Consider the following 24172-nt stretch of genomic DNA (forward strand, 5'->3'; position numbering starts at 1 on the left):
ATTCTTATAGGGTTCAGAACTCTTCAAAAATTGCATTGTTCCAATATAATTGGAAATAAGTGAAACTGCATTGTAAGCTATTAATAAATCTATGCTTTTTTGAGATTGGACATGAGTGAATATAGAATTACTGTACAGTCAAAAATGGTAGGAAGAAATGGAAGATATTGGGACAGACAGGGAGTATTTCATTTTTTTCTTTTTTCTATTTTGATTAAACAAGAAACTGTTAACATACTTAAGTGATCATGTTTTTCAGAAGATTAAGTTTTAAATTTAAATTTAAATTAAATATTTAAGAGGATTAAGAAGATTAAGGACTAAATAAGGAAATAAGGAAATTGCTTCAAACTTAATTTGTGAATCATAAATTCCTATTAGGTGCATTAATATGGGTGTAATTCCCCTCCCCAATCCTGGAATTAGAATGTACATTTTCAACCAAGAGCAACTTTTCCCAATATTTCCTAAGTATAAAGCAAAGTTTCCATGAAATATCTACCACTCTATAATTTTACTTGTCACCTTATATAACCTATTACTTAGCTTTTTGACAACCAAGTTTTTGAACTGATGAATTTTCAAGCAGCGACAATTACTATATACAGATTCCCAGTTAGAAGAGTGAAAAATGAAGAGTTTTTATTCATTGGTCAGGATAAAGCAAATTTCAAATTATGTCAGTGTGTCCCCCCCATCCAATAAGTACGTATCTGATGTATATGTCACACACGCACACCGGGGAAAAATATTTTAATTAATCTTAATTGTATAGGAAGGCAAAGTAGTCAGTCTGTTGCTCCCGCGGAGACGTCTCCGTTTACCAAATACTCAATGCATCAGCAATTCCATCAGATTCAATGGAATAATACTTGGACTAAAAGATCTGGGAACCCGGAAGAAGGGAGAGAAATTTTACCAACACGAGATTCAGACCTGATCGAAATTCGAATCCAGTTAGGAGCGGCCCGAATTGGGGAAATAACCACCCCATCCGCAATCCCTCTCACGTGAGAGCTCGGTCCTTCTTTTTTTTTTGGCGGAGACCGAAAGGCAAAGCCCTCCAAATGCGCGCTCACTCCGCTCTCGGCCTCCACCCCCGCTTTCCCCGCGCGCCTCAGCTTCCAAGGCCGGCTCGCGCGAGCCTCTCCGCCAGCTTCCTTCCCGCGCTGACTCCTCCCTCCCCTTCCCGCTCTGTCCCACGGCTGACATCACGCCCGGGGTTTCCATCGGATGAGGGAGGGGGAAGAGGCTGCGTGAAACTGCTCCGGAGGCAGCGTGATGGCGGCGGCGGTGGCGGCCGGGAGGACTTAAAGCAACGGCGACGCACGCCTGCTTACCTCAGGCATTTTTTTTTTAACCCATTCCTTCCTCTCCTCCCCCGCCTCTCTTTCGGAAGGAGTCGCGCTCCCTCCCCCTTCTTTTGGGGGCAAACGAAGCGAAAGGGCCGGGAAGAGGCAAGGAGAGGGTGAGGAGATCCAGGCCGGCCCGGGAGCGCCTCTATTCTCCGCCGCCTCAGCCCTTTTTTTAAGGGCCCGGCTGCAACGCTTTCCGCCGCTTTTTCGCCACGCTGGTCTTCCAGAGAGGCCCAGGCAGGCCTGGCGACGCTCAGGTAAGAGCGGCCCACTGAAGGAAGAAGCAGGAGACCGGGCAGCGTTGGGTTGACCGGTAGGCAGGGAAGATCGACTTTCTCGCCTGGGCGCCTCGAGGTTGGGAAAGGGAAGGGCGGGGAGAGGAAAAAGTATCGGGGAGGCGGCAGTAAGGCTCCGGCCTGAGTGAGCTGGGAGCCGATTTGCGGCCTTCGGCCTGGAATGGGCGAGAGAGAGAGAGAGAGAGAGAGAGGAAGAGGGACGAGGCCCAGCCGTGCTTTCGGGAGAAGGCCGGCCTTTAGGTGAGCATTCGGAGAGGCGCCTGCAGGGGGCCAGCGCTGGGCAGAAAATTGTCACTTTTATTAGCCCCCCGCCAGATGTGGCACCGCGGCCCTCGCTTTGTCCCTCCCTCCCCACAGCGGCTCAGACGAAGCGACCACGCTGCTGCCCTGGCCTTGGGTCCGGCTTGTTTCATCTTCCCCCGCCATCTCCCTTTGTTTACCAGGCTGCGGCTGCCGAGAGAGAGGCGGTTGTGAGAGAGTCAAAAGAGTCTTTGGCAAGCGGGCGAGGGAAGGGCGGACGGGCCGCGGCCGGCTCTGAGAGGAGGGGGGAAAATCCCGGTGACGTTCATCGTAAAATAATAATTAAAAAAAGGCGCCGTGTGCGGAGTCGTGAGAGACACCCACGACGCTACGGGGGAACCGGAGGGAGGGGAGAAAGCCCATTTGTTTTGGCACCCACTAAATCCACGAGGCCCGCTCCTCATTGGCTGACAGGCTGGCGGTGAGGGTTACTATGCGCTGCCTTCCTACTGCTCTAAACGGTGGCCCCGCCTTTGCCTGGGTTTCCTAAAAAGAGGAGAGCGCGGGAGAGAGAGAGAGAGAGAGAGAAAACCCCGCACGAAACTCAGCTGGACTGATGCTGCCAATAGATGAGCTTTGGGCTCCGGTGTTAGTTTCCGTCGGTTCCAACGATGTGCCCAGATTCGCGCTGTAGTTGAGCAGGAACTTGGAACTTTTAATTAAAGCAGGCCTTTCTCTAAGTTAAAAACAGGCCAACCCTATATTATGTAAATTGTAATGATATATATATGCACGCTTTTTGCTATCCTAAAGCTGTCTTTTCATCTCAAGTATGAGTGGGTTAAAAATATGTGGTTTCCCTGCCCCCTTATTTTATAGTCAAGTGTCAATTTATAAAATAAATGAGTACACATCCATACATATCATCTATCCATCCATCCATCCATCCGAGAGTTGATAATACAATTGTATGAATGTAGTTTTTGTCATGTTCTGACATACCAGCATGTATGTCCTGGTAAATTTATTTAGGACTACCGGTAGTCCTTGACTTACAACCACATTTGAGCCCAAATTTTCTTTTGCTAAGTGAGGCAGTTGTTAAGTGAATCACTGCAGTTGTTTAGTTGGTAACACCATCGTTAAGTGAATCTAGATTCCCCGTTGACTTTACTTGTCAGAAAGTTGCAAAAGGTGATCATATAACTCAGGGACTCTGCTCCTCATAAATATGAACCAGTTTCCAAGTGCCTGAATTTTAATCCCATGACTATGGGTGTGCTGCAGTGGTCGTAAGTGTGAAAAATGCCTGTAAGCCACTTTTTTCAGTGCCATTGTAACTTTGAACAATCACCAAACAAATTGCTGTAAGTCAAAGTCTGCCTGTATAGTATGTTATCTTTTGTAGAAACTGGCACAGGAAAAAAAAATACATTGTTCTTTTTCCTGTGTCATACTTATTTGAATCAAATCTAATTTTCAGATATTATAGAAGTGCTATAGAATTAGATTTTCAAAAGCTAGTCTATATTTCAACAGTATTGATGATGGTTTTGTGAGTTTTTGTAAAAAATACTGAGGTAATGACCTTTTGATATAAAAGCTTGTAATTGTAAGACAGTGTATTTTGTATAACTCAACCTATGTTCATAATATTATGGGAACCCAGAAAATTGAGTTGAGCAAATTATGATTGTGTTGTATGAACATGACTCTATTATCAGGGTGGGATTGGGTTATGTGAATTAATTAATTGATGGATTAAAATACTATTTCTAAAAAAAAATTAAAACATTAAACTAGTTTGATCTTTGACATAAGTAATGTCATAGGACTGTTGCAAAGTAGGAAGGAGTGCATGTTCAGTTTGTTAAATAAATAGATAATGCTATTACAATATCTATAAAGTTGATTATGTGAACATTTCAAATAGTTCTTTATTTTTTAAAGGTAACTTATGCAAGAATCATGAACTGCTGAACACAGTGAAATATCTGAAGCACAAAGAAGAGAGCCTTGTAAAAAGATATTTTATATCCTGGTTGCAGGCTGGGATAATTTTTATTTATATTTTTATCTTGGTGAATATTTACAATGAATGGGCACAGTGATGAAGAAAGCACAAGAAACACTAGCGGAGAATCAAGGTACGTAGTGGGATTCACTTTAATATAATCTTAATATTTTTGTATAAGTAAATACTGTATGAAAATTTACATAGCTGTTTTTAGATTTCAAGCTTTATGTATAGCTTAATGCTGGTAAAACTATCTGAAATTACTAATAAGACTATCTTTACCTCCCCTGTATACATGCTCCAGATAGATTGTTTGTCCAAGTACAGTACATGCAAAATTATCTACACATCTGGTTGTACAAGGCTAAATAATCAATATGGGAGACATTTTTGGTCCTGCTGTATAAAGTTGTATCTATGTCCTTTGTTTCTGACAATATGTTCTGTTTCAGTAACATTTCAGTAGTGTATATGTTATAATCCTGATTAAAAATGGGAACAAATTGTATTTTACTCAAATGTACAAGAAGCAAGCAATAGTTAAATGCTAAGAGAACTTTCAGTTATGGCATGGGCCTGGACACTACATAAAAAAGAAATCTGAACCATCCTACTTTTTATACTTGTTAAACACATAGTAAGAAGTTCACAAATATATTGAAAATGCTTTAGTGCATGTGTTACAAAAATACAAAAAACAAATACACATTGAAGCTACAATTTGGTATATACTTACCGAGGAGTAAAATCTATTGAATTGAGAGAATTTACTGCTAAAAAGTTTTATAGAATGGCTAAGAGTCTATTTCAGGTATTTGTTTAACCTTTTCTAATGATTTTGTTACTTTTCAAAAATATATGCAAGAGAAAATGTATTTGAGCAGTTATCCTGAGAACGAAGATTGTTTTCAGAGATATTTTTACTAATATAGTACTTCCATTAGTATAGTTATAAATATGAAATGTTATGTAATAAATTAGGAACAATTTATACATGTAGATTACCTAGTCTTGGGCAAAAATCAAATTTAAATGATTATTTTATATCCAATGTACTGCATGAACCCTGTTGTTAGATTTATTACTCAATAAAGTGCATAAGATTCATTATCCTAAATGCCTCACATAATTTTACTGACCTTTGTACTAGCCTGTGATATGGATTACTTTGAGCAGGGCTCTTAAAAGCTAGATATAAATAGTTTAATATAGTCCATCTTTGTATTGGTTGTCCAGTTACTTATATTGAATATAAAGTACAGTCGTACCTTGCTACTCATTAATTGGTTACAGGAAGAGGCGCAATGGGTACCAGTTTTTTCCCATAAGGAATAATGTAGTGAGTCACAAGGCAGCTGACACCAACCAGTTCTAGATTGTGTGTTGAGTAGCAAACAAACAATGAATAAGGGACAAAGTTTTCACATAAAAATGTATTGAGTACCAAGTTTGATGAGTTTCAAAGAAATTGAGTACCAGTTAGAATATCATACAATTGGAGATGTTATTGTTTGAATAAGTTATTTGTTTGTCATTTCAGTCATTCATAAATTTTGCGACTAGTAACTATGCATCTTGCACCCAAAAATTTACTAAATCACAATAAATATTGTTTTTAAGAATTTGACAGTAAAAAGACATGTTTTTTATTTGAAACACTTCCAAGAGCAATTGTGACTTGATTCTTAGCTGTTCAGACATACGTAGCTATGTCATAATTGTGGTAGGGAGGGTGTGAATGTTGTCTAGGTTCCTTCCCCCTTCTTAGTCTTGCTCTTCTGGAGGCTTTAAGTGTCATATATCATGAGATGTGGTAGCAGATTGATCACCTATAACAATTAAGAACTTTCAGATGTATTATTGGAAATCACTTGTCAACGTGAACTCTTAGGGGGGAGCAAGAAGGGCAACAAATTTGCTTAAATATAGTTAAGATGATAGGTAAAGAATATAGATGGTGCTAAATTTTTGATAAAATCAGCTAAAGCAGTAGTCCCCAACATCACAGTCTGAGGCCCAGTGCCAGGCTGCATGCAGCCTATTGGGAACCATGGAAGTTTGAAGACACTTGCAAAGTTACATTTGTGCAAGAGGTGCATATGTGCACCAAATCCTCCTCTCTACCACTCCACTGCTACAATTGGTAGTCCGCAAAGCCAGAAAGGATATAGTTTGCAACTATGCATATGACACGATAATTCATAAACAGGAGTATGTGCTATAAAATTCTGAATAGGTCCTATTTGTTGAAAATACAATAAATCATTGATTTGACAGATCATGATACAATGGACTTTGTATAGAATGGATACATTTTTATGTTGATATACTTCTTTTGTATAATAATGTTGTTACACAAACGAGGTAAATTTTATATTATTAGTGTAATAGAATCATAATAATGGAAATTACTACTGGGATCAATTTTCTAAATTTGCAAGCATTTGTAAATAATGGAAACTTCGTCCAAGTATATCTTCAAAAGAGGATTTTATTGTATCAGAATTTTAACTCTAGATTATCAAGCAATGACAAGAAATGTATGAAGTTTTAGTTAATACATCTTTATTGTTTGTAATAGTCTGTATATCTGTTAATATATTTGTATATCTATTAAGTCTGGCTGTTTAATTGATTTGTCTCAGTTGCTTTGCTAGTTTAAACAGAAAAAGTATTTTGGGAAGGTTGGCAGGATATTGAATGAAGGCATTGCTTATGGCATCTGTAATTTCCCATCTGCCTATTCTTACCTACCAGAGTTTACTTTCAAAAACATCCCATTTCATGAGGAGGTTAGAAAAATATTAGCAGAGAAGGATATTTTCAGTTTCTTAGCATAATCACCCCAAATATTGGCCATAGTTGTCATAATTATTTGTATTCCAGTATGAATAAATACAAGTACCTATTGTATGCTCCGAAGTATGAGACGCACCTGTCTTTTGGGGAGGGAAACAAGAAAAAAATTGCCTCTGCCTCCCAATAATTTGCCTCCTTGCAGCAAACAGCCTGGTCAGCTTCAGTACAGCCTGATTGAGCAGAAGCAGCTGATTGTTGGTTGTATTGGCCTCTTGACGATCAGCTGTTTCAGGCTGCAGGGATCACCTATTGCTGCTTCCGCTCACCCCGTTTTCAGCCTTTTTTGTCCGTTCTGATCCCCGCCGCCAGGAATAAACCGAAAATGAGGCGCGTGGAGGCCAAAAATGGGGGGCCCAGAAACTGAAAATGGGGTGCGCGGAGGCAGAAATAGGTGATGGCAATCACTTAACAACCATGTAACTAACTTAACAACTGAGGTGGTTCACTTAACTGTGGCAAGAAAGGTTGTAAAATGGGGCAAAATTCACTTAACTGTCTTGTTTAGGAACAGAAATTTTGGGCTCAATTGTGGTCATAGGTCAAGGGCTATTAGTAGGAAACAAAACTAAATGAGCTGTAGAGCAAAGTAGAACAAAAACTGAAAGGAACAAGGTATAGGCACAAAGGCAAAGCTTGCTGTTGCAACATGATTCTGAAGAGCAATGTAACATTAAGCTTTTCAGTTCCTCGTCTACATTTTTATGTATGCTTTTTCAGAAATATGTCTCTTTATCTCAGTCCCCATGTATGAAATAAGAACAGGAAATGATCTGGTAAAATCATTCCCAAACTAAGTGAGAGTGGGGTTCAGTTATACAGATTTCAGGGTTGGCCATACTGGTTAGGAGATTTTGAGACATGATATCGAGCACTAATTGTCAGCCTTGATAACTTTAGGATTACTATTTTGGCTGGGGAATTCTGGAAGTTGAAATCCACACATATGAAAGTTGCTAATATAAAGAAATACTGCCTTAAAGGATACCCAGTTTGGGGAACATTAATTTAGGGTTGTTCTGAAGTTATAAATTGTATGTAATAATCTCTGAGCACTAGTATTTGATACAGATCTGTACAATAATGCTAATTGTAATGATGTTAGTGTTAATTCTAGCATACTAATTTATATATTCTTTTATCATTTCATACAAAAATAGCCACTGATTTGTGCGTTTAATGAGTTTCAGCAGAATTTTATTTCATTCCAATAAAGAGAAAGAAATACAGCCTTTAATTGATTTGTCAATAAGATCAGTTATTGTTTTAGTGATTATTGAGTAAATATTAAAAAAGATATACTATTTAAAAAATTATGTTTAATACTGAACATTTATCCTGGAATTACATAACTAATTAAGATTCAGTTTGATGTCAGATCTAGATCCAGTGGTTAAATTGCCAGCCTAGAAATCAGGAGACTGCAAGTTCTATGCCTCCTGTAGGAAAGCAATGTGTGTGTGTCTTTCTGTCTGTCTGTCTTACAATCACTATTTCTCTGCCCAAACCACCTCATAGGTAGTTGTTGGGAAAATATGTTTGTCACTATCATTTGACCATAAATAAATAGTTGCAATAAAAATCTAATAACTTAATTGTTTTAGAGACTATAATATACTGAGTAGCTCTTACTGCCTATACATTGTTTATAATACAAATTATTAATGATCTTTCTAGTTTCAAACATTTTTAAAAATCTATTGTTTTCACTTGAAGCCGATTAAACTGATAGGAGTTTGGTCACTGAAAAATCTTTATTAGCATGGTGTAGCTCTAGTTATTTTCAACCAGTATAATAATGTTAGATATCAAAGGTAAAATTTAGGCCCATGATAATTAAATCAGATCACCGAAGTATTATGTGGCACATAAAAATCCGTAGTTGGGGATTTTTTATTTAATGTGTATATTACATTTGTAAATTCTGTAGCGAGGATTATTGGAAAATCAGTAAGAAATAAATTTAAAACTAAGAACAGTAATTTATTAATCTTAATTAGGGGTGTCAAACTCAAGGCCTGCGGGCCACATCTGGCCCACGGGTTGCTTAGATCTGGCCCATGGGGCTGCCCTGGAAACAGCGAAGGACTGGACCCTGGTGCCTCTGCCAGTGAAAACGGAGCTCGTAGCCCTCCTGAACTCTGTTTTCTCTGGCAGAGGGTTGCAGGAAGCTGTCGTAGCCGAAAATGGATCTCAGGAGCCTGTTTTCTCAGGCAGAGTGCTTGGGCCACCACAGGCGCCCCCAGCACGAGTGACTTCAAGCTGGCCACACACACCCTGACCCCACCAAGGTCAAACACTACCCTGATGTGGCTCTCAGTGAAATTGAGTTTGACACCCCTGATCTTAATGGATTAACATACCATATTTCCTTGAAACTAATATATTGTCTCCAATGAGCTATTTAATATCCATTTGAGTGAACTGATCCGTTTTTCTGTTCTAAAAATTTCAACTTGTTAATTTTCTTAATTTTGTTGGTCTTACTAAGTCCAGATCCCTAATTTAGATCTCTTATGTATTTTCCCATACAGAACTTCTTTAATTCATTTAGTTGATTCATTAATTCATGCTTTTTATTAGATATTTCTTATATTCCAGATTGCAGTTTTCCAAACCTCATTAAAAGGTAGATCCTTGAAAATGGAACTCCAGTCTTGGCTTTGGTCAGTTAAGATTTTAAGTGTTTTGGGGAAGATAAAAAGTAGAAACTGTTAGAAATCTTTCTTGTATCCATAGCATTTCTGCTAAGGACAATATTGGTCCAATTTTAGCATTTTGATCAGTATGCCACAAGTGTAACGAAAGGAATGGATTTGAAATGATTTATCTGACTATTTAAAAGTGAAAAAAAATACTGAAGAATAAAAAGATATTGAGATATTCTGAATGCAAAATAGACTGTTTAGTATTGTGTGGATTAGGAAATTTTAAAGCTACAACTTTAAAAGCACAACTACAATGACGTGCAAAGACAATACTTGTTGATGTTTAAGAAACCTCCCAATTCAACTATCATTGGTGCTGCATCATGTCAGCCATGGAGGCAGATGTGCCACAGTAAACCTTCCATGATGGAAGTTAGCCCTTCTGGTGCCCCAAAAGCCCCCCTTCCCCTCCTTCCCCATGCTGCTCCTAGAAGAGATGGGGAGAGAAGTAGGAGAGAGCAGCTGCTGGTTCTCTGGTACCATGATGATCAGAGAATTATCAACATAAGATCAACACCTCCCTCACCTTTCAAATTTTTATTTTATATATATATATATATATATATATATATATATATATATATATATATATATATATATATATATATATATATATATATATATATATATCTTTAAGTTTTCATGGTACTTACATGTATGGCCTTCAGCTTTGTTCGGGTATTTTCCCACGTCATTATAGTTGTGCTTTTAAAGTTGTAGCAACGTTTCAGCAGAATCTCATCTGCCATCATCAGGCTTCTGTATTGTGTCCGTCTGTGAGTCAGACTTTTACAGTGGTTTCAGATTTAAATTTGGGGCAGCCTATTGCTGTGCCAGAATGGTTTTTTCTTCATCCTGATTGGTTGGGAGTCTTGGTCTGTGTTTATTGGTCTCGGAGTTTGCTGTGTTCTGCTTGATTGGTGTCTCTAATATCTTCTGTCTGTTTTTTGGCTCTTTTTGTATCTTGATTGGCTGGCAGCATTGTGTTACTTTATTGGAGGTCTTTAGTGCAGCTTGGCTTCGGGTAAAGGGACGGCTATCATTAGTTAGGAAGCTGGGTTTCATCTGGGTGCCTGGTTGGGATGTGTTTGAGCTGGAGGTATCAGAGGGGATCTGTTTGTGCCCAGGTGTTTGCCTGGCTTGTGGTGTGGAGATTTTTTTGTTTGTGAGTGCAGGCTTCCAAATGATTGACAGCCTGGTGGAATCATCTCTTCTGTTCATGCTTTCTGGTCTTTTTTCAATCTCTATGGCTTCTCTAATGATTCTGTGGCTGGAATTTTCTATAGTGGCTAGGGTTTTGGTGCCATTGAAGTTGATGCTATGACCTGTGGCTTCCATGTGTTGGACTAGTGAGGAAGTGTGTTCCAGCTTTTTGACTGCATTTTTGTGTTCATCCAGGCGGGTGCTTATTCTTCTATTGGTCTGTCCAATGTATGTGGCCGGGCATGATGCACAGGGGACTTTGTATATGCCTTGGTTTTCCAGGTCAATTTTGTCTTTGGGGTTTCTGAGGATGGCTGCTATTTTTCTGTCTGTTTTGAAGGCAGTCTTGATGTGGTGTCTGTATAGTATCTTACTAATTTTGTCTGTAGTGCCTCTTATGTAGGGCAGGACAGCTGTTCCATGGGTCTGTTCATCTTCTGGGTCTCTATTATGTCTCAGTGTGTTTTGTGGATCAAGTTGGTGATTTTGCTTTTGTGGAAGCCGTTGGCTGTCAATATTTTAGTCAGGGTGCATAGTTCAGTCTTAATGTGTGTCTTGTCTGCCAGGCGTTTGGTTCTAGTAATTAGTGTTTTGGCCACGGAGTTTATCTGTGCTGGGTGGTGGTGGGATTGGGCGTTGAGGTAGCGGTTGGTGTGTGTTTTCTTCTGGTATATGGTGTGTCCTAGTGTGCCATCTGTATTTTTGTAGATTAGTACATCTAGGAATGGTAGTTGTTTGTTTGTTTCTGTTTCCATGGTGAACTTGATTTTGGGGTGTGCGCTGTTTAGGTGTGTTAGGAAATTGTTTAGGTTTTCTTGTCCATGGGGCCAAATCACGAATGTGTCATCGATGTATCTTAACCATAGTTTGGGTTTGAGGATGGCATTGGCCAGGGCTCTGGATTCGAATTCTTCCATGAACAGGTTTGCAATGACAGGTGACAGTGGTGATCCCATGGGGGCTCCTTCTATTTGTTTGTATCTTTGTCCTTTGTATATGAAATATGTGTTGGTTAAGCAGTGTTCTGTTAGTTCCATGAGGTGTTTAGCTGGTTGGTATTTATTTTTGATGATTTCAAGGGTCTCTTTTATCGGGACTTGAGTGAATAGTGAATATTTGCATTTGTGTGAATGGAATTAAATAGGATAAAATGATTTAGAATTAAATTTCAGTGAGAAGTACTGGAAAGAGTATTTGAAAAATTTGTATAGGAATGATAGTGATGTGCTGTACTCAACAGTGGAATTGATTCAAATGTGATTGATGATGTCCAGGAAAAAATAAAGTTATTAAAATAAGTGAGAATATTGAAAGAAGGTTGAAGTAGTGTAACTGAAGAAATATTAAAACATAACTTGTGACTTATACAGCATTTTGCAGCTAGTTCAAGTGTGAATGCTACCTTTGTGCCTGATGATCGGAAGAATTCCATTATTGTTCATTTTATACAACAAAAAAAGAATGCACAATATAGCTTAAGAATGTTAAAGGAAGGACATTAGCAAAATTCTGATCAAAAGAGCATCAGTTTTTGATCAGAACTCAGTTTCTGCCATTCATATGTCTAGAGAAACCTATAATATTTACACCTGTGAAATTACCTCTCTAGCACCTTCCGCAGGTAGAAGTAAAAGGAAAGGATTTTTCTTATTTAGGCATTTGTGTCATAAGTTTTGACTTTCCTGTATTTCTGGTTTGAATGAAAGCTTAAAATCTAATACACTACAAAGATATACTCTTTCATCTATTCTAAAATCTGAATTGGGCCATCACTAAGTTCTCATCCATTCAAGTTTATAGAGGAAATAGAGATATTCTTTTTGTTAAAAAAACACACTAGTTTTCTACACTTAGATTATTTTGAAAGCTATGCTATGTGGTCCATTTCAATCTTTGCAAATTATATATCTTAATCATTTTTTATGGGAGGTAATCTTTTTGGTAGCTATCACCTCTGTTAGAAGGATTTTGGAAATGGGGATTTTTCAGAAGAGTCTATATCAGTGATGGCGAACCTTTTTGTTGTGGTGTGCTGAAAGCGCAAGCACGAGACCACCCACAATGAAATGTGTCCTGCCCCCTTGCGCATGCACATGCAACACTTTCCCATCGCCCCCTTACCTGCACTGCGCATGCATGCACCTTCCAGCTGATTTTCGGACCATTTGAGGTCCTTTTCGGCCTCTCAGAGGCTCAAGGGAAGCCTCTGCAGCCTTTGGAGGCCGAAAAATGGGCCAGTTTTTCAGCCTCCAAATACTGGAAGTGATGAAACAGGAAGTGATGAAACAGGCCTGTTTTTTGGCCTCCAAAGACTGCAGAGGCTTCCCTCGAGCTTCTGGGAGGCCGAAAAAAGCTTCAAACAGGCAGAAAACCAGCTGGGAGGTGCGCGCATGTGCAGTGCAGGTAAGTTTGCCTGCACAAATGGCTCTATGTGCCACCTGTGGCACACGTGCCATAGGTTTGCCATCACAGGTCTATATAGTTATATGACTGTATTCATTACAAATATTAACTTTTGGTTCAACTGGAACATAAAATTCCAGTTACAGTGACTGGAATGACTTTTTCCAATGTTTATTCCAGTTCTTGGAAGAAGAATAGCATAGGGATGTTGGTAGATCACTCAGAATATGTCCGGCATTTAATTGCACAAATTAGATTTTGGTGTTTTTTTTTCAATAAGTATATACTTTCAAGTGGGCTATATTAGGATATGAAATTTAGGTGGCAATGTTTTCTGCATGGATTCAAGTGTACATAGTTCTTGTTTTTTCCTAAAATAATTATGGTATGTTGGCCACGAGCATATAATCTCTGTCTTTGATAGCAGGTGCCCGTTGGGGCAGAAAGGCTATCTGGCCCTGTTTCTTCATTTAAGATTAACATTGTTGCTTCTTCTACAGGTCCTTTTGAAAGACATTTTCTTCATACCATAATCACTAGATTTCTTGTTTTCATGGAATTTTGAATGCTATCTTCCACCAATAAGAAAACATATATATCTTTATGATACATACATATCCTTAAGGTCTATTTTTGATGGTGGAAAGAAGGCATCCTCTCAGTTGAGCAGTTTTAGGAGTGAAAGAGCTGAAAGGAACTAAAATGGTGTCATCTGTATCTTATTTTTTGGCTATCAATGTTATTGTATACTTTGAAGTTACATGTCCCAATAAGTCCAATAATAGTCTCCCATCATAGCTTGCCATTGTGGAAATGCCTGAAGAAGCGAGGACTGGTATCCCCATATCCTATTTTCTCTTTGTGAAACCTAACTTGTGAAACAATAATAATCAAATAATTCATAGAAATCAGAGATATTTTTAGATTAACTTTTCTCATTTTTCTAGAAATAATCTGAAGACAATATCTTGTTAACAATAACATAATTTAGAAATACTTATACTATAATTTACATTTACATATGATTAAATGTACCTACTGTGATTATTTGTTGGTTGTGTATTTAATTCTTCTTTCAATCACCAAGCTTTGTAGTTTGAGGTTGCTGGAGGTGGATTTTAGGCTTTTGACACAAGTTTCCATAAGCCTCACATTGTATACTCCTACTATAGATGTTTTAGATGTGAACAGAAGTCTAAAACAGTTTAAATTGTTGGTATTTTGGAGATCCTTGAAGACATATCTTTTCACCCAGGCCTTCACAAAGATAGGCAAATGCTGTTTGATGGTGTTAAAAGTATCATCACAGGATGTAAGCTGTTTTTAGATTAACTTACTTTATTGTCATTGCACCTCGTACAACGAAATCAAACACCATCTTCAGTGCACATCATGACCATCAAAATAAACACAAAATCCTTCACACTCCACACATTGAATTGAAAACCCCCGACAGCACACCAACACTGCACTATAACGTAGAATTCAACAGAGCTACAGCCCTGGGATAGAAGTTCCAAGTAAAGTTGTCTTTTTGCTTTTTGATTGATGCTGATTTTGTCAATGCTGATGATGTTCAAATGATGCTCCATTGGGGGGGGGGGGGGGTTGCCCCCAAGGCAACTATTACTATTGGTATTATCTTTGCTTTCTTTTGTCACAATAGTTCTATTTCTATTTGCAACTCTTCTGAACTTTGTGAATTTCTCCAGTTCTTTCTCTTCTCTTCTAATTCTTTAGGTTCTTCTCTATTATACCAGCATGAGGGTGTGAGAGCCAATCATGTTTATGCAAATGAATATTGAAATTAGATAATACTAATACTTTATAACATTCTAACATGTTTAATATTTGAAAATAATCTTTTTCTATAAGTTCAATAAGATAAGGCGCATGATTAGCATCAAGAGAAGTGCTTAGGGACATAGTGTGCTGCCCTTGGGCATCATGTTGCTTATTTCTGCTTTATTATTTTTTTCATGGATGGGGTGGATGGACAGATAAATATTCCTTTTATAGAAGCATACATTCTGTTGAAGATTCTGAATATGTCTCTTTTATATTGGAAACATGATAGAAGTGTGCTTTTGCAAAAGAATGTTTTAGTTGCTGTGTTGTGAAAATTTCTTGGGACAGATTTGATCAAATTTAGCACAAATCAGTACAGCCAGTCAATTGCTTTTATTTATGTTTATATTACAAAGCTGCATACAAGAAACTGAAATATAAAGCAGTCTATAAATAAGCTTCACCAAATTACTGGCTTGCAAAAATACTTTCACCTCCCAATGATTACCATAAGAACAAGCTTCAAATGAAGCTGGCAGAAGATCACTGTGCTTCCATGCTAATGTAGAGGAAGAGAATTCTTTCCTGACTAGCATGGTAACCAAATTATGGGAGGAAAAATTAAGCCAATGTTCCCTTTGCTGCTATTAATATTACTACATTCAGGATGAAGTGCTCAGTTGCTTAGCAACATGATGCCTGAAATCATTCAGTGTTGTGTCTTTCCCATTTTCTAAGAACAACTATTCAATCCAATTTACTATTTGAATTGAGTGGAATGTTTGAATAGATTGATATCGATTTCATGGAAGTCCCAGTTTAAGGTGTAACTCATTTAAGATCTCTATATGTTCTGTTTTAACTCTGTTTGAGAAGTTTTAAATTTATAAATGAACATTTGTTTATTGCCTTCTTCCTAGCTTTCCTAATTCTAAACTTATAATTGCAGCCAGTCAGATGATGATTCTGGGTCAGCATCTGGATCTGGATCTGGTTCAAGTTCTGGAAGCAGTAGCAATGGAAGTAGCAGCCAGTCAGGAAGCAGTGATTCAGATTCTGCGTCAGAGTCTGGCAGTCAATCAGAATCAGAATCTGACACATCCAAGGAAAAGAAAGTCCAAGCTAAACATCCAAAGGTTGATGGAGCTGAGGTAAAATGAATTAATTATTTATAATTGACACTATTTTAAATTGATACTGTATTAACTGAGCATATGAAACAAAACTGGAGATTTAATAGTTACTTTGTTTTAAAATACACTGCAATGCTGGAGAAAGTAATTGATAAAAGCATTGCACTACATGTATTTATTTATAGCTGTCCATTTTAAGTATATAATTCAAGGGGTGAATAGTACACCATGTGCACAATTATTAGGCAACTGAGTATTTTGACCACATCACTATTTTTATGCATATTTTCCACCTCCAAGCTGTATAAACTTGAATGCTTAGTGGATATAAACATATCAAGTGATATGTTTTTGTAATGAGGAAGGGTGTGGCCTTAGGAGATCAACACCCTATATCCATGATGGTGAACCTATGGCACGCATGCCAGAGGTGGCACGCAGAGACCTCTCTGTGGGCACGCGAACCATTGCCCCAGATCAGCTCTGCTGTGCATGCAGGCGTGCCTCCTGCTGGCCAGCTGGTCTTCAGGTCTCTGCCGCACATGCACAGGTGCGGATGCATGTGGGAGGACGCATGCACAGGGGTCAGGGCACATGCGCAGGGATGCATGTATGCATGGGGATATGCATGCATGAGTGGGGGGTGGGGCACATGCATGGTAGGCGCACACACATTGCATTTTGGGGATGTGCATGCATGCTTTGGGCACTCAGTGCTGAAAAGGTTAGCCATCACTGCCCTATATCAAGGTGTGTATAATTAGTAGGCATCGTCTTTTCCCAAGGCAAAATGGGCCAAAAAAGAGATTTAACTGACTCTAAAAAGGCAAAAGTTGTATAAAGTATTTCAGAGGGATGCAGTACTCTTGAAATTGCTAAGATATTGGGGTGTGATCACAGAACCATCAAACGTTTTGTTGCAAATAGTCTGCAGGGTCACAAGAAATGTGTTGAGAAAAAAAGATGCATATTAACTGCCAAAGATTTGAGAAGAATCAAATTCAAAGGTACCAGGAATCCATTATCCTCCAGTGCTGTCATATTCCAGAACTGCAGCCTACATGGAGTGCCCAGACGTACAAGGTGTTCAGTGCTCAGAGACATAGACCACCACTGAACAAGACACATAAGTTGAAACGGTAACACAGGCCAAGAAATATCTGAAGACAGATTTTACAAAGGTTTTATGGACTGATGAGATGAGAGTGACTTGATGGACCAGATGGATGGGCCCGTTGCTGGATCAGTAATGGGAACAGTTCCACTTCGACTTATGGGCTGGGATAGTTAGAGATGAGCTAGTTGGACCTTTTGGGGTTGAAGATGGACTCAAAATCAACTCCCAAACCTACTGCCAGTTTTTAGAAGACACTTTCTTCAAGCAGTGGTACAGGAAAACGTCTGCATCTTTCAAGAAGACCATGATTTTTATGCAGAACAATATTCCATTGCATTCATCAAAGTATTCCATTGCATGGCTAACCAGTAAAGGTCTTAAAGATGAAAGAATAATGACGTGGTCCCCTTCCTCACCTTATCTGCACCCTATTGAGAACTTGTGGACCTTTCCTAAACTGGAGATTTACGGTGAAGGAAAACAGTACACCTCTCTGAACAGTGTCTGGGAGGCTGTGGTTGCTGCTGCACAAAAAGTTGATTGTCAACAGATCAAGAAACCGACAGACTCCATGAATGGAAGGCTTATGACTGTTACTAAAAAGAAGGGTGGCTATTTTGGTCATGGATTTTTTTTTTTTGAACTCTCAGAAATGTTTATTTGTAAATTTTGAGTTTGTTTATTATTCTCACTTTAACAGATACAAATAAATGAGTGAGATGGGCAAATTTTTGTTTTTCATTTAGTTGCATAATAATTCTGCACACTAATAGTTGCCTAATAATTGTGCACACATAGATATTCTAAGAAAGCCAAAAACTCACTTTTACTTTCTTAAATATTCAAGTTTGAGGTTTATTAACATTTTGGATTGACCAAGAACACTGTAGTTGTTCAATAATAAAATTAATCCTCCAAAATACAACTTGCCTAATAATTGTGCACAGAGTGTATTTATAAAAACAATATAACAACCCAGAATCAATTAAAATGATACAGTATGAGGAGGCAAAAACTCGAAATGTCCTGACCCTGTAGCATCTGGTGAAATGGGCATAAGCCCTCGGAGATGGACAGTCGCACAAATAACCTTGCTGTGCTAAATAGACCTTTAAAGATAATAATCAGCAAATTGAATTATACCCAGAAGCATACTGGAAGCTAATGCAGATCACACATTGGTGCTTTTACTGGCAAATTTTTTAGCTTCTGAGTGTCCATGTTGAAGCTTCTGAATGCTCTTCAAGAACAACCCTATGGTAAAATGCATTTCAGTAACTCAGTCACAAAGTGATTAAGGTGTGAATGACAGCAGAGCCTCCCAGTCTAGTAAAGGGTGCAATATACATTCAAAACAAATCTATACAAAATCTCTCCAGGTTGCACACCAATTCTGGTGGAATGTTACCTATCAAATATTAAAGATAAAGAATCACCAGACCAGGGAGCCCCAAGGTTTTGTTTTAACTCGGGTTGAACTTGAAAGAACTAAGGTTAACTTGCTCCCTCCCATTGCAGACTCAAAGCCTCAAACTACTAAGTAAAACACTTGACAATATCACTTGTGACAAAAATGAATATAAAGCTGAGAATTGTCAGCAATTGATGGTTTTTCATTTGAGGGATAACTTCAGGGGTTTTCTGTAGATTTTAAACAGGAGCAGAAGGAACTTTAAAGCACCCTAGAAAATATTCCATCTCACACTTTCTTGAGGTGACCCACAAATACCGCCAATGCTTCCTTGATATTATAACCTGGCCTGAATCCTGACTGAAAATGGTCCAGGTCCACTTCCTCTAGAGTACCCATAATATATTACCTCCTCTCCAAAGCTTCCTAAAAGAGAAGCTTAGAATCTGACAAAAATTATCCAATATAGTTCGATCGAAAGATAGTTTAACAAGCTAATGAACCATGCAGGCAGACCCTCCCTCTGTCAAAGAAGCATTCACTAAACAAGAACACAACTTCATGACATCTCCTAGCTGGTCTTGATGAACCATGAAGCACATGAAAACAGGTGATAGAACTCATAGGTCCAAGGACCCTGTCTATTTTCTCAGGGATAACTGGATGAAACTCTTTTTCTGATAAGCTGCCAAGACCATGCCTCAGATAAAACCTTTTTTCGATAAAACCTGCCCATCTAATGCCAAATGGAGAAGGATCTGAGCAACTTTGACTGATTCTTAAAATAGTTCTCAAAGTTACCCTGCAAGACTTCTCCAATCTCTCCTTTCCCCATGAGAGATTTGAGCACTTGAAATACTGTTACAGCATAATAAATGTATTGAATGAACCCTCTTAATATTATTTGTTCCTAGACAAGAAAGAGAAAAAAGTTGATGTAGAATTATTAATTTGTTTACTTACATTTAACAAGCCCATGATTAAAACTTTCTATTGGAAATAGCTTTTGTGAAATTTTGTTTAAAAAATAGGCATAAGAAAGATGGCCTATTGGAAGTATTTTTAACAATAACTTGATTTTGTTTCAATGCTTAGTAGCTGTTGAAGTCACAGCATTAAGCTTTATTTGCTTTTAAACAAACACAGCATCAATTTTACCACTCATTTTGAGCTTCAAAAATTTTACATAGTTTTTTTCTATATAGATTACTGACAAAAGTAATAAAAATTAAGCTGTGGGAATTATTGTGTAATAGAGACTTTAGTTCAGCATACCTGATAATACTATGGGAGGTGTTTTTTAAAAGTAGATCACCGTTTTAAAATAAACATTGGAGAATTATTTGAATGAGGTGAGTGTTATGGTAATTGTTTACTGTAATACAATAAGATTTCTGTTCGCTTTCATTCAGAAGCTTATATGTTGCTGTTTTACTGAATTTATTTTTATATTCCTTTTTTCCAAATGAATTCATACAAAAATGTTCAAATGTTTGTTTACATTAAAGTTCTATATCATAAAACAGTGGGAATCAAAGAATATAAAAGCAGTCCGGTTCTAGAGCAGCTTTACTTAGTAAATAAATATCCAATTAAATAATTATGTCTTGAAGTAGATTTTATGACAAGATAATGTAAAGATCACTGGAGTGATCCTTAGGAGACCATTTTCATAAAGGAATTAATTTGCTAAAAAGATCCTACTTCTAATTTCTAAACTATGAATTGGGATCAGAAGTAGGATATTTCCATATAATAACATGTAATTTTGTGTGCCACCGAGGATGGGTGGTTGGATATTGATAATTGTATTAATAATACATCTGTAATAATTTATCTATAACACTTTATAGTGCAAAATTATTAGTTAATTATAGAAGCTACAAATGTTTCATTGCTGAATCTAGGCTGAAGCCAGATTAACATTGATCTTAGATAATCATATTTTTATAAGCATTCTTGTAGTTGCTAGTTACCACCCTATTTGTCTAAAAAAAGGATAGCAATTTGAAAAAGGCATCTTTCAAAGAAGTAGAAATAATTCTCTTCCATAAAAAGTATTAACCACCACTCCCTTGAACAATTTAGTTAAACACACTTAGATTTATATACTATACTAAGTCACCTACCTGTTCTTAATATCCATAAATATTTTCCCAATTTCGCAGATTGCAGTAACTTAAATAGATTCCATAAATTCTGATTAGATAATATCCCATTAAGTTCAGTAGGTCTCCTCTAACTGTGTGGAGTGGATGCAAGTAGTGTTTTACAATAGCTAATTTGTCAGTCAACCTAAATTTTAGGATTAGCCCCAAAGCAATCCACTTGCTACCCAGAAAGCACTGTTTATTAAAGATGGTAGAGAAATGGCCCCTCCACATGGTAAGCATGTTTGTCCTTTATTATGCCTGTTAGGTTATTTTCACTGCAGGAATGATACTGCTACCTACATTCCAGCTATTTGCTGATTTACTTCATTGCCTAATGTTACTCAGTAAAGTTAGAAATAATTTGGGATCTATCTAACCAGAAAATTCATTAAGAAATAATATTAGTAACTGCTGCCATTGCCTTACCATTTTATAATGTTTTTATATGTATCCCACTTCAGTTTTGGAAATCAAATCCAAGCATTCTCGCTGTACAGAGGTCTGCAATGCTCAGGAAACAGCAACAGCAGTCAAAAGCAGCATCCATAAATAGTGGATCAGAAGAGGTAAATAGCCATGATCGAATTACATTTTTTTAAAACAGTTCAATATATTAAATACAAAATGGAATGATTCTCATTAAAGAAAAGTTACATTTCAGATTTATGACTAGAAGCTGTTTAGATAATAATTGTTTCCTTAATTTGGAATTGCATTGCATCTTTAAAATTCTTAACAAATCTATTTCTTCATTATTTTGATTAATATGCTTTAATCATTGTATAAAAGAGAGTTAAAGTCATTGACAGCACAACTTTAGGGACTTTGATCCAGTTGTCTTTTAATGGATCTTTATAGTTGGTTTTCTTTATTTCTGATTGTAGCCTACAGTTCCTTGGGTAGTTGGAGTAACCGTATATAAATTTGTCAGGCAGAACATACATTTAATGAATTATTATTAAATTAATGAGATGATAATAAAGTTCATACGTATTTCTTACTGTTTAGGAATCATCAAGTAGTGAGGATTCTGGAGACGACTCATCCAATGAAATCAACAGGAAGAAACATAAAGAGTAGGAAATAAAAAATTGCTTTATAAAAGTTGCTTCATTTACTTCATGCCTACTAATGCAAGTTTATTTTCAGAGATTTGTTTCTTATCCAAGGAATAATATGCTTATAATTCTTCATTGATTTTGTATCTTATATAATCATGTTAGGATTTGCATGGAAACATTCTAATGAGAGAACTTCAGGCAACTACAACAGAACTAACTAACATGACTAGTTTATGTTCCTTTTCAACAAGTTAGAGTAATGCTGTCTCTCCCACCTCTTGATTTTAAATCTAGAAAGTATAGATTTTCTTACAGTCATATTTAAATAATGTTGAGGAATACTTGGTGCATAATGCAATATGGAGGAGTTCTACCTCTCTCAGCTTGAAAATATAATAGGAGACTGTTATAATGGGCTTTAGTTTGCAGGTCTAAGTATAAGAAATACATTTTAAATTATACCAAAACTGCTTTATTTCTGAGATGTTCAAAGTAATAGTAGAAACCATTATAAATGCAGGCATGAACCATTGCCTCAAATTCAAATTCAGGACAGATGCTGACACTAGTGATTCTTCCTAGAGATAGAAAAATATTTATTGTAGTTAATATCTTGTATATCTTTGGCTCCTTAAAAATCCATTAATATGAATAAGAATTATAGAAGAATACAGCTATTTTTTTAAGCAACCTGTCTTTTTTGGTTTTATTTTTTAAAAATCTACTGTATTTATTATCTTTAAAGTAGGGCAAAGAGCTTGCAAAGAAATTGATTTTTTTCATATTTTTTCTATTTTTTCCTTCTTTTTTTCCTCATCCACACATCATAATCTCAAAAACATAAATTAACAACTTCTTAACAGTATATATTATGTGGATACCACTTTTTCCTAGACTTAATATTAATGTGGCAGTTATCAATGTAAGGATTTAGTTAATGCTTTATGTTATTGTTTTTAAATTATTCATGATTAAATATTGTCATGTGAAAATTTGAAAAGTTATATGAAGCTGAAATACCCACAAAACTATTTTAATTGTTCATTTTAGTTTACTTAATTAAAAAATCATGTTTATATTTAAAACCTTTTGCATACTTCTCCTGTAAATCTTTTATAATAAATTTTCTGCTAGATACACTATTGCTCCAAAATATGGTGGATAGTAATAATCTTTTTGTGAAACACAGTACTAATAACATTTTTGTGAATTTTTGAACAAAATTAGAATATATAGTTAAATATTTTTTCTGTAATTTTAACCTGAATAGTGAAGATTGGCAAATGTCTGGATCAGGATCTATTTCGGGAACAGTTTCAGATTCTGATATGGAAGAGAGCAGAGATAAAAGTAGTTGTGAAGAGAGTGAATCTGATTATGAACCAAAAAATAAAGTCAAAAGCAGAAAGCCTCCAAGCAGGTAGGTAATACCACTTTAGAAAATAAAAGTTAATATGCATATCTTTCCTTTAAAAAATCTTTTGAGGTACAAATTTGATAAATTGCCATCTAAATATTCATTCAGTAAATTATCTCTCCATGTGCTAAAAAGCTGGATTTTGAAAAGAAACATTTAATTGATGGCCTTAGATAAGCAAAGTTCTAATATCAAATGAAAATCTCAGTTTTTAGAAGAAGCAAAGTACAATTTTGGATTGATAAGAACTTGAACAGAACATGTGCTCTAATAGAAATGAGTGCATGTTGCCACAAGTCTCCAATGGGTTTGATATCAACTGCATTAGTCAAATTACCAACTGGTTATCTCAAATGGGATATCTCAGAGATTTTATGGATAGTTTAATTTGTGTTAAAGAGAATTAACTTTTGTGTTTATTGCTAAACCTGAAGACTGTGAGCTGTTACTTCATCCTATTCATCTGTCATAAAAGGAGGCAGAAGTCTGTATCTTAGCAAAGTGTTCCCTTAGTTTTCACAACCTAGTAGTGCTATGAATCTAGGCTTTCACTTAATGAACGTTTGGGCATGCATTTCTGATAATTTTCTAGATGTTAATGCTGAGTAGCCATCCAAATTGCTTACATGACATTTTCTTAATTGAATTTGCTTTTGTGCACCATAGTGTATTTTTTTTTAAGTCAGGATAATGTTTTTGGTTCCAAATGATAGTTGATATATTAATCTAACATTCCAGGGAGCACATGGAACATCATAGTTGAGATTCCAGCTGCTTTTTTTCATAATAAATGCTATAGAGAAATCCAGTGTTTGGATCACTTTGATAGGTAGGTTGTCCATTATTCAGCATTCAAACTACATTCCTCATTTATTTCAGTAGTGCACTATGTGCTGTTCCATATGCAAATGAATGGGCTGAAATTATTGTACAGGAAGAAAAAAATATGAGCGGATACTAGAGCAGTGAAGTTACTTTGTTTTAATACTTTACAGTTTTTATTCAAGAAGTTTA

At 36.7% G+C, this 24172-nt stretch overlaps 1 protein-coding gene across 3 annotated transcripts in view; it reads left to right on the forward strand.

Moving 5' to 3' along the window:
* The first annotated feature begins 1221 nt into the window (after positions 1–1221).
* The window catches only part of CHD1 (chromodomain helicase DNA binding protein 1), a 64682-nt gene continuing 41731 nt past the window's right edge, over positions 1222–24172 (forward strand). For 2 of the 3 annotated variants that reach the window (XM_026672717.2, XM_026672726.2), the window contains exons 1-6: positions 1222–1612; positions 3842–4038; positions 15816–16017; positions 21142–21246; positions 21689–21756; positions 23012–23161. In XM_026672717.2, the coding sequence (XP_026528502.1) occupies positions 3986–4038; positions 15816–16017; positions 21142–21246; positions 21689–21756; positions 23012–23161 (578 nt within the window). In that variant the 5' untranslated portion in view covers positions 1222–1612; positions 3842–3985. Of the gene's footprint in view, positions 1613–3841; positions 4039–9392; positions 9431–15815; positions 16018–21141; positions 21247–21688; positions 21757–23011; positions 23162–24172 lie in introns of those variants that run through there. The other variant, XM_087958133.1, reaches the window with a different exon arrangement.

The sequence above is a fragment of the Notechis scutatus genome, chromosome 2 (assembly GCF_049901735.1).
Source record: "Notechis scutatus isolate UNSWTSFEM ecotype Mainland chromosome 2, rNotScu1.2, whole genome shotgun sequence".
Taxonomy (NCBI): Eukaryota; Metazoa; Chordata; class Lepidosauria; order Squamata; family Elapidae; genus Notechis; species Notechis scutatus.